Here is a 12,099-nt window from a genome sequence, read left to right on the forward strand (position 1 = left end):
CTTTCCCCGTGGCTGTCTGCCCCAGCAGGTCCTATAAAGTTTCCTACCTGTTGAGTCAGGTGGGTGGCATTTGTATCAGTAAAGCTTAGCCCTGTTTGAAACAAGGATAGGCTGCAGTGGTGAAAATCATTGCTTATCTCAGTTTACCCTGCATAGACTGGGGTTTGCTCTGTTGCAACTATACTGGTGGCAAATCCCCACTGTAGACAAAGCCAAATTCTTTTGCTCTCAGTGGGACTTCTCATGTGAGCAAAGATTATCAAGATGAATATGGGTTGTGGGATCTTTTGGACAAGGACACTGGATGAAATCCATTGACTTCAGTGGGGCCAGGACTTCATCTACTTTCTTTTATTTCTTCACAAAACGCTATGTACATCAGTAGCATTTTGTAAATAATCATCGTCTAGCTGTTTTCAGCCCATCACGTTTTATTTGTGTGGGATGAATAACAATACATTTCACTCAATATTATATCCTGCAGATTACCGAGATCACTCTGAAGTTAACTTGCAGTTGGATGAAGGAGGAGTATCAGTGAAAACAGATGTGAGTTTGGAAACTGAGGTAGTTTCTGAAACGTTGGAAACTATAAGACCATCAGTATTGGTGCTACCAGAAAGGATATCATGTGAGGTAAGACCTTTCAATGCTAAAAAGTTAGGCACAAATATCGCTCCTCTGCCCTGCCCCTGCTACAAGCTCCTTCATCGCAGGTCAGTTCTGGGGGGCAGATCACTACTCTGGAACACAAATGAGAGTTTACCTGCAGTGGGAGTGATGCTGCCTGTGTGTCACATTCAATACAAACATCTACAAACTAATATGGATTTGGGACAATCACTGCAGGATTTTACTTCAATTAAAAATTGTTTGGCAGATTGGGTCAGATATAATTCTGCTTCAACATGTTTCATTGCAATGTAAAGGAAAACTGTTGTGAGGAACTTTTTCAAAAGATATGAATTGCTTCTCAGTAAGAATCAGGTTTGGGGTGGTAGATGTGTGTGTGCGAGAGAGAGAGAGAACGCAAACATATGAATGCTCATTTTTAAAAATCAACACCGTATGTGAGAAAACACAAAAGCATGAAAACTGTGTAAAGAGTGCAACATCTGAAGCCCAACCCTGTAACCCTTAGACAAGTGAGTGGCCACAGTCGTGTGAGGGCTGAAGAATCAGGCTAATAATGGCATGGCAGAGAAGTGGAAGGAATGTTGCACAGTTTTGGCTGCTATGTTACAAATAGGCTATTCCATGCCACTGAGTAGCAGTGGTTCAGCCAACCCTAGCTTACAGCTGAAAATCAGATGAAAGACATGCAGATAGAACATATTTAGCTTAAAACTTTTACTATTTTGGAAAACTCTTTCAGTAATCAGCACTGATTAAACCAATAGGGCTCTACATAAATTACGCTAAAACCTATAGAACTGAATAAAGAATTACAGTTAGTATGCTTTAAAATGTGTACTTCTGAGAAATACTGTTTTTCCTCACTGGAAAACCCCATTATGAAGATCGAGAGTATTATTCTAAACAGTAGAAACTTGCAATAGAATTTTAACCAACACATTGAATTTAATAATGAATATCCCTTCTATAGAATTCTCTAGGTTAGTTCAGATTTATTTATTTTTTGGAAGAGTTTTTCATTGTCTGTTAAGTTCTATAGGACCTTTCCATAATATAAATTAGGAAATTATTATTTTGGGAAGGAGGGTATGCTAGAAAGTATAAAACTGCTTCTCTAAACAGTGAAACATATATATTCCCTTTTGACTTTTGGGAAATCTTTCTGGTTAAAAAGATAAGAAAAACAAGGGCCTAGATTATCCCCCTACCCCCCAGATTGTTGTTCTGAAGGGTTCCTTCATGCACGGATCACCCCATCACATTCAGAAGTGAGATTATGTAGTGATATAATGGTATACATTTTGTTTTGAAGGACTAATAAAGAGATTAAGGGTGAGATTTAGTTCAGTTTTAGCTGATCTGAAGGGTGGCAAATATACCTCAGTGAATTGTTCATAGTGAATGATTGTTCTGACTCTTGTTCTGTTCTTCAAAGAACATTAGCATGTGTGTATATTTTCTCAGTGAAAATATATAGATTTGCCACAAATCAGTGGGCCAAGTTTAAAGGTGTTGAACAGTGCAACATTACAAACCAGTATGACAGTCGGAGTCAGCATGACTGAGTATAAACTAGTGCACTTGCATACAGAGAAGGTTGAACAGTGCATGGAGAACAACTCAGGGGCGGGTGCAGGAAGGCGTAAGATAAAGTAGTCAGCTTGTTTTATCTTGTACCTTCTTGTTAGCTCCTTGCCTTACTATAATTCTGCTTTTAGTATTTAAAATGCACCAGTTTACCCCTAAAACTGAGATGCAGTTTTACACCGCCTCTCAGATGCAGCTTACACCATCTCTAGGTCACCTTTGAATTTGGCCCATCATGTACTGTAGCTCACTAATGTTCTCTATGTTGAAATTCACCCTTGCTCAGAGGTCTGTAGAAGACCATTGTACCACTTAAGTTCCTAACCCATGAATCCAATTCTGAGGGTTTAAGTGTGTGTTAAGTAGTGTAGGGGTCCCCTGAATGAGGGGAATTTCACCCTTTGTGTACTGGAAGTGAATATATGATCTTAGCCTCACAGTGAAAAGAATTTCATTATATATGGTTTTAGTAAACAGAGTTCAAACCATTACAGTAATCCTGTCAATTTTTTGCTTAGAGAAACATAAAGGATAACTTAATGAAATAGCATTACAGCTGTTATATAACAATATTTCAGGATATAAAGCTATTGGTAAAAGAACTTTTCTTGCAACTTACATTAAAGCATATGATTTACATTTTATGGTTTCAGTATAATTTGGTGAAAGGCTAATGGGAGCATATTTCTAACTTTATAGAACCCTGGTGAAATATTCATTCTTTTGAGAGATGAAATAACTGAAACTGTAGAAATTGAATTCATAACAGACAATCAACGAATTAGGACACAGCCAGCCTTTTGGAATCAGAAGGTCAGATGCATGAAAGCTTTAGGTAAGAGAACATTGCTGTAGCTTTAAATAAATAGAAAATTTTGGTCCTGGACTCTCTTCACTTGTCTTACAATAAGTATTTTCACTTCCCATTAGATTCTAATATTATTTTGTAAGTGTTTCCTGTGTATGAGTTTTGCATACAGAGCATTATTCTTTTTATTAATACACCAACACAAGGGCTTGTGATTTATGGGAAACTGGATTTTATTGGGTTGTTTTTGTGTGGTTAAGTGGCAGGTGGCAGGCTTTAAAATGTCATTGATTAGTCACAGATTAACATTCTTAATAAATTCCTGCTATAAAATGCAAAGCTAATATTCTTATTACTGCATTAGGTTCAACAAGATGTTTTGTCTCTTATTTTATTCAGCGAAGTTGTTTTTTCTTTTTGCCCATATGCCTGTCTATAATTCTTACTGACATCTGAGAACATTTCCTTTCTTTGCTGTGATTTCATATCCATCCCGTTTCTCTATATTACTCAGTCCCCCTTGGTTTCTCTGGGTTTTGTCAATCACTTCATCCATAATATTAGCTATTCTATTTTCTTATTTTGCCTGGAGCACGATAAACAATACAACAACATTTTTCATTGTATGAGCTTCAGAATGCAGAGGGAATGGCCATACCTCCCTCACAGTTATTGGACTAGAGGTGTGATGGAAATATTCAGCTAAGAGTTCAGGATTCATTTTGCCTCTCTGTAGCATGTTGTGAATTCCCAAAGGGTAGTATATAATATTTTATTTTTAAAAACCATGGTAATACCACATTATTTAGGAGGAAAACACTTAAGCTACAGTTTTCAAACTTGGTCGCCTGAAATTAGGCCCTAAAATCCATATTTTTGGCATCTTTGTTTTGTCGATGAAAGCTGACTTTTCTCGCCAAAACTGTGTAGTGTAGACAAGGCTTAAGTGGCTTAATTTTTCGGGGATGCTAAGCACTAGCAAATCCCATTGTTCCCTCTTAGGCATATGTGATCTGTGGGTGACAGAAGTGTACATCAGCTTCTCTTCACTCCCATGGGAGCAGCAGCTCTTTCTTGTATTAGTGTTCTCAGATCATCTCCTGTGGGAGGCTGCATCTCTCTTTGCAGGGAAGAAGTTGATCACAATCACTGACCTCATTCCTCTTCCCTTAAAGGAGCCACCACTGGCTCCCTCTCACTGGGGATCATAGGTAGCTTTGATAGTAATAGTTATACTTAACATTTCTATGGTGCATTCAAAGGGCTATATGGACACTAATTGATCCTTAAGACACTATTCTGAGGTTAGATGAGTAGTATTATCCCCATGTTACAGAGGGGGAACTGAGGCAAGGAAGTTGTGATTTGACCAGGAAAACAGGCAAGTCAGTGACAGCTGGGATTAGAACAAGAGCTCCTGGGGTCCACCTCTCTATGAAGTCCATTCAAGTATGGAGGCACTCAGAGGTGAGGTTGCAAGTTGCCTGATTATCCATATGCTTGAGAGTTATTCATTACCAGGATGGCTCAATGGGGAGGTAGGTGGTAATCTGAAATGTCTATGGTTGGCCAGAGGAAGATCTTGGTGATGAGGCATCTTTCAGAAAAGACAAACTGAAATTCCCATTGACTGTATTGTGGGGGCTCCTCCAGGCATATCTTCTGGGGAAATTATTGGGCCAGGGCAGATAGCCGTAAGTGGTATAGATTAATAAACACAAAATACAAAGCATAACTAATAAGTTCAGTTTCTTTTTGTCCCAAACCAAGGTTAGTTTTTTGTTCCATTGGAGCTTTTAAATAAAAAGTGTTTGGCATTCCAACAGAAGCACTGGTTTCCCCCCATCATTGTTCAATTTAGCTTCTTTGTTATTTGTCCCCCTCCCTCCCCCCGGCAAAAACCTAGAATAACTAAAGTACAGGAGTGCCCATTTGGACCAAGGATCCAGCTGATTTCATTTTAACAAAGGAAAGTAAAATGAGTTTGTGCTTGTTATCATTTAAGTGAATTGAGATACTGATTTCTATTAATCGGAGTTTCTTTGACTCTCCATTTCTTCTCTGTCTTCAAGTTTGTCCATTTTTAATTCTTTTGTGAGGAGAGCTAGGATTTTAGTTCTGCCGTTGGTAGGGTCAGCAGGACTCACGGCACAATGAATACTAATGAATTATAAAACATACTCATAAAGAGGGGTCATGCTGCATACACAGAGCAAGTTGTTCTAAAGTAACAGACTATACAAACACCTCCTTCCTCAGCTTTCAGTAGATAAACAACTGGAATGGAAGTAATTAAACTGTAATTTCTACAAAACTCAGTTCTGAGAGGCTTGTCTGCAATTAAGAAAAACGTTTCAAAAGATGAATAGTAAATCTGTAACTTGTAATAAATGACTGAACTTTTACTTAATCTGTAGGCAGAAGGCAGCTGATTATAGAGTATCAATCCATCAAAGGGAAGGTTGAAATGTGAAGCATTCTGTTTTCATCGAGCTTCTAATTTGAAACAATACATAGCTATATTTTATAAGAATTTACAGATATGTGTTTTTGTTGCATTTTTGTGTTAAACTGAAGGACTTGGTTTAAAAATTATTGCATTGAAACATCTGTGAAATGAAAATCTTATTTGTTACTTTTTATGTGGTGTTTGTGATATTTCTCTGTTCTTTTACCTACTCCCTGAGACCTCCAGTCTGGCATTATAAAATATTTTCAGCTGCCGTTTTTGTTTGTGTTTTATAAGATTTTCCTGCTGGCCCTGTAAATGTAAATGTCTACTGTGGGGGAGTCATTAAGGCCGTGACACAGATTGAATACTACACAGCAGTAGAGGAGATTGAACGCATATTTAAAAAAGTGGCTGATCCAATAGCTTTTGCTTGTCAGGTAAGTTAACATCTCCATTAAGTTAATAAAAAAGCATAAAAGTGCCAGTATGAGATAGAACGTATACTGTGCTATAAAGGCTATTTTGATAGAATAATAACGAGCTATGGATCAACAAGAGTGGAAAGAAGCCAGTCTTTGAGATGTCTAGTTGTAAACAAATCAGACAAGTGAAAACAAATCTCTATTGAGCTATTATTAGTTGTGTTATTTGTTATTTATTGTTTACACAATGACATAAATTTGAATGATTCTCTACAGTCATAGACTAATGTCCCTGCCTCATAGATGAAAATAATAATAATTAATTTCTATCAATCGCAAAAAAGAAACTGCTGAGTCTATTCTGAAACCAAGGGAAAATGTGCTTAAATCACACAAGTGGTTGGGGAGGGAGAGTTTTGGATCACAGTATATCCATTCAGCAGTAAATCCCTTCTTTTGGGTTGGTACTGAAAACTGAAAGCATATGTATCGAAAATATTAGCTTACTATGCATATATAGACAGTACACAGCTATTCAGTTATAACTCATGAGGTCTGCTGGTTGCCATGCAGATATTTGCATGTGTTTACAAGAATTCAGGCTTTGAAGCTGGACTTCATATTCAGCACTGCAGTATAAAGCCTCTGCAGCATGAAGTCTCCTTTACCAGCAACATGTAAAAAACAACAGGAAAAGAAAGCAGTCTTTAGAATGAACAGAAACTGAAATATCACTTGTACAAGGATTGGTAGTTTGAGCATATTTGACACGTCTATATTGTAATGACAAAGAAAGAACAACAACAAAAAAGTCTGTGTGTAACATAGACAAGTCTCATTTTCCTGTGACGGATATACCTTATCTACCACCTAAGGCATTACACTCATAACAAAAGGATTAATAAAAAATGATATATTTCATTATTAGTATTCTGTTTAAACACAGTGGTAGATTCCTTCCAAATACAATTCACTTTTGTTCCTGGAAAATAAAATAAAATAAAGTGTAGCTTATCCAGCCAGTGCACCTCCTGAAGTCTTTACAATATCTGATCATTCTTAAATCTCTAGATTAAAGGCCATCTAAAATGACCTTGATCTGGATTTAACAAAATTTTCTGTTGAAAGGTTATGGTGTGAGACTGAGTTTTAAAAAAATAGTGAGGTAGCAATACCATGTCTGTCTTAAATGTCTATAGGTTATTAGATTCTTTTGTTCATTAGGTTGGCCCCTCATCTCAACAATGTGACTAAAATTCAGTAAGTAAGACATATACAATTTTAAATAATATTCAAGTACAAATTGCAAATTTTTCCCATGCAGAACAGTATGTGCACTAGGAAATACAGTACTAGTGTTTTGAATGCCAGGCATATTTTAATGATCTCCTAACCTTTACTCACCTGAATAATAAATGGGGGTATAAATTTGGAGCTACTGTAGGTCTGGCTATTTAGTTTTATTTGCTCTGGGTTAGTATAGGAAACGTAAGTCACTGCCAAGAGACTTTTTCATTATCAATTAAGTGGTCCTATCCACACAGCATGATGGCTGTTCTGTGGGAAAGAATGGTAATGGGAAATCCATTTTGTGTTGTTGTTTTTAATGATGAACACCAAGCCATGGAGCAATGTAACTGCACTAGCTAAGCTATTTCACACAATTTTCAAACTCCTTTAACCTCTTATTTTAGCAGCAGAGCAACAGCCTTGTTATACTTAAGGTTAAGATGAGCTTTTTGTTTAAAGCTTGACTCTTGAGTTTTGATATGCCGAATGGGAGCGTGGGTTCTGTTAGTGGTCCAAATTTGAGGACATTTGAACAAGGGGTTCCTGAGCTAAAGCCCCTGGAAAATAAAAACAGCTTTTCTTAAAGTTCAGAGATTCTGACAACCTTTTTAGCTCACACATAAAGGTCAATCCAGGGCTCAGACTATTGGACCAGGGTCTCAAACGCTCAAGGTTATCCCAACAGAGTGCATGACACCAACCAGCCTTTTGTGGGAAATCAGCTGAAACCATTATTTGAAAAAGATGTGCTTCTGCAGTTAGGCTTCCTGCAAGCCGCGTGTGCTTATTTTCACTCCTAATAGAGTTCACTGAACATGTGCAAACAGAGGCATTAACAGGATTGTTAGCCAACAAAGTTTTATGCCAGTTGGTTAGCTCAAGGGGAAAAGTAGTGGTTCTTTGAATCTGACCCACCACCTAGAGTCAGTTTGAGCCCTACCTGGGGTAGAAATCTGGAAAAGGGGGAGAGGCTTATTACTAAAATCTGTCTGTCAGGATTTTTAAAAAATGATTATTATTTTTTAAAGTAAATGCTCACTGGCAGGGAAGAGGTATCTGAAGGAGTGGAGGAGTGGGGAAAATAGAAATGAGAGGAGTTTGGGGATGCAGCAAGGGGAGGGGGATAAATGGGGATGGGAGGTAGTGGAGGTGAGAGGGTTTGGGGGACTTAGGTGATGGAGAGGGACACTGGGAAAGAGATAGATGGGAGTTGCAGGAAAGCAGGGGAAGAAGCCCAGGAGCACTCATCAGCCTCATATTTTCCCTTTCTCTGTATGGCAGGATCTGGGGATCTGAGTTTCCTTCTCTCCCCACCCCCATGTGGACTTGTAGTCCCTTCCCCCTGTTGGTGTCTGAACCATAGTCCCTGTTCAAAGTGTGTGACAGGATGTGGGGGACCCCGCCCTTCTGTGGAGGGAGCTTAGAACAGGTATGCTTGCAGCATGCACCAAGAACAAGTGGCTGATATTGGAATAGGATCTGCGAAGGGGTATGCTTGACACACATCAGAAATTCTCCTCCTGCCCTGGGGAGAGGGGAAGGGAACACCCGCTGATATGAATAGATCAGTTCACACATTTCAGGGCTATTGTTTTAGGCTGTATTCATCCACATTGAGTAGCCTTTCATCTGAGAACATCTCATCGAGATGAATGGGCTACTGCTCAACTCTTTGAGCATGCAACTTTTAAGAAATCTGGGCAGAAATCTGAGAATGAACTGTAAGCATTTGGGGAAAATCTGCCTTTGACAAGGTTTTTTTTAGTTAAACTCCCCCACGCCCCAAGAAACCATCATCTGAGTATAACAGAATATTCAGAAGGTGCTGAAACTATTTTTGAAAAGAAATTGCACATGTGAATTCTCATTGGAGGGGAGGAATGAAGAGGGGTTTGTATCTGCAGTGGGGGATGGGTGTATTATGGGGCCCTAAATGGAAATGGATATTAGGGGAGAGAAGAGGGGTTGGGAGGTTCAGGTGCGGGGGAGGAGAATATGAGGGGTAGCAGAGGAAGTTGGGGGTTTATGACTGGTGAGGAGACTACTGCCAGTTCTGAATTCTCCCCTCTGCAGGGGTCTGAGCCCCTCTCCCTGCCTATTATGTGTTCTGAGATGTGGGGGATCTGGCTTCTCTTGGGGTGTCTAAGCCCCTCCATGTGAGCTGCGATCTGGAGTGGGGGGACTGAAATTTAAATATCTGAAATCCAGAAAATGAATAGGTAAGATACACATCACCCCACTGGGGATTGGTCCTGGGATCTGGCCAGTGTGTGGGAGAGGGGCAGACTGGATGGACCTGGGGCATGGCTGGGGAAGCAAGCTGAAGCAGGGACAGGATTCCCAGCTGAGGGTGGGTAGCAGGAGTGAGGAGCCCAGCCCCGTGTGCATCTCAGATCATGTAACCAAGGTAGCCTGTAGCTTTGAAGTAAACTGCTACCTGTGATGTGTACACACAGTAGGGTTGCCAACTCTCCCGGACTGGTGGGAGTCTACCGGAATCGGCATTGATCTCCCGGTGAGTACTGTAAGCAATTCGAGAGATTTTAATAGGCTGCTAAAAGTCGGTCAGTGGCGCAGCGGGGCTAAGGCAGGGTCCCTGACTGCCCTGGCGCCGCACGGCTCCTGGAAGTGGCTGGCATGTCCGGTTCCTAGGCATAGGGTCAGCCAGGGGGTCTCCATGCACTGCCCCCACCCCGAGCGCTGGCACCGCAGCTCTCATTGTCCAGGAACTATGGCCAGTGGGAGCTGCGGGGGTGGTGCCTGCAGGCATAGGCAGTGCGCAGAGCCCCCGTCCCCTCCACCTAGGAGCTAGACATGCCAGCCGCTCCTGGGAGCCGCATGGAGCAAGGGCAAGCAGGGAGCCTGCCTTAGTCCCGCTGCACCACTGACAGGGAGCCGCCTGAGGTAAGCGCCGCCCGGTCAGAGCTCACACCCTGAACCCCTCCTGCACCCCAACCGCCTGCCCCAGCCCTGAGCCCCTTCCCATACCCAAACTCCCTCCCAGAGCCCATACCCCCTCCCGCACTCCTTCACCCCAAATCCCTCATCCCTGGCCCCACCCCAGAGCCTGCACTCCCAGCCAGAGCCCTCACCCCCCCACACACACCCCAACCCTCTGCCCCAGCCCAGTGAAAGTGAGCAAGAGTGGGGGAGAATGAGCGACGGAGGGAGGGGGATGGAGTGAGTGGGCATGGGGCTTCGGAGAAGGGGCGGGGCAGGGGCAAGGGTGTTTGGTTTTGTGCAATTAGAAAGTTGGCAAACCTAACAGACAGTAGCATAGGGCAGGAGACAGCAAGGAGCAACTTTTTTACATGTTAATGGTTTCTATAGTGACAACTAATGACTCAATGGGATGGGAAGGGGAGAGAGAACTGGAAATGTTGGCAGGGGAGCTACATGTTGCAGGAAGTGGTGTGGCAGAGGATGGAGAAGAGAGACACACCAGGATTCTCTCACACCCTTAAAGTTATTGTAACAACCATGTAATAACATTGACAAGGTTTTGAGACATAGACCAGAGATTTCTCTCACTGGTTCTCTTAGCAACTACACATTGTAAGCATTTCAAAACCTGACCATTATTCCCATTTCACTGGAACAAAATGTCCATGAGGGGGCAGGAGCACTGAGGAATCCCGTAGCAACCATGTGGCCTAATGGAAAGACTACTGGACTGAAACTATTTGTAGTTCTGTGCCTCAGTTTCCCATCTGTAAAATGGGGATAATGTATAAGGCTGAAAAGCACTATATAAGACTAGTTTTTTTTTTATTATCTAGCCACAGTATCATATGAACTGTAAACCTAGGTGAGAATTACAGCTGCCTAAATGACCACTACCTCCTGTCAACAAACATTTCTCTTTCTATTTAAAAAAACCCTAGGAAATTGAATGGCAAAATCTTTAACACAGAGTTAAGGTTGCCGAGTGATAGCCCTTCCAGAATGTTGACTTAGCAAAACTGAAACTTCTGAAAAACCAGGAAATACAGAGTAAAGGTAAATGTCCATCCAACCTTAACTTTGCCCTCTTTGTGCCATGCCCCACAACACCCATAACACTCTGCTTTTTCACTGTGATGGACAGGCACTGTTTGCATTTGCCATGTGCTCAAACACTGAGCCCATCCCCCTGACAGAATCCTACCCTTGTAAAATTCAGCAAAAACTTCATACAGTACCCTTCTGCAACCCATTCACACTTACACACAGGATGCCACCTAAACCTATGCTTTACCCTCCCCATCATTAAATTCACAGACTGCTTTCATATTTCATATTTCACCTCACCACTGATAATACCAATGGCAAGAAGACCCCAGTTCCCTGCTGCTGCTGATACAGTCTACGCAATTCTATGTTGAAATGATGAATACTGGAACCTCAAGGTACACATGCATCTCTTTCCTTTGATAACACACATGGAGGTACTCCGAGGCAGATCTCCTCATATCACAATCACAGCTCTTCCAAGCTGTTCAAACTTATTCCTCCACCAGTTCAATACAGCTAAACCTAACCCAATGAATGCTGCTGGAATGTGTGCAGATAATTTCCAGTGGCTATTGCCAGCTCTAGGGGGACAGTTATGGTTGCATGGGTGTTTACCATAACTCTGTATTTCCTGGTTTTCAGAAGTTTGAGTTTTGCTGAACTTGACATTTTGGAAGGGCACAAGCTATTTCTAGGTGACCGTAGCTCTCTGCTAACAAAGTATAGCAGCAGGCTACATTGTAAAGGCTCAGTTAATGGAACATCATCTAAATGAGCCTTAAAAAGAGATTCACATAAGGAAAACCAGAACACAGTTTAGGAAGATCATTAGAATTCCCATCAAGTAGAAGGAATAGCAGTAACTTCTATTTAACCAGTATAATTAAAACCTTTGAGACTAGCATTTTATC

General features: G+C 41.1%; 1 protein-coding gene across 1 annotated transcript in view; it reads left to right on the plus strand.

The window, feature by feature from the left end:
- LOC113408047 (B-cell scaffold protein with ankyrin repeats-like) overlaps positions 1–12,099 on the plus strand; it is a 111,201-nt gene that overhangs the window by 70,394 nt on the left and 28,708 nt on the right. The window contains exons 4-6 of the mRNA XM_029913504.1: positions 485–636; positions 2,923–3,058; positions 5,778–5,920. Of these exons, the coding sequence (XP_029769364.1) occupies positions 485–636; positions 2,923–3,058; positions 5,778–5,920 (431 nt within the window). The remainder of the gene's footprint in view (positions 1–484; positions 637–2,922; positions 3,059–5,777; positions 5,921–12,099) is intronic.

This window comes from Terrapene carolina, unplaced genomic scaffold, assembly GCF_002925995.2.
Source record: "Terrapene carolina triunguis isolate 2854851 unplaced genomic scaffold, T_m_triunguis-2.0 Scaffold706, whole genome shotgun sequence".
Taxonomy (NCBI): domain Eukaryota; kingdom Metazoa; phylum Chordata; order Testudines; family Emydidae; genus Terrapene; species Terrapene triunguis.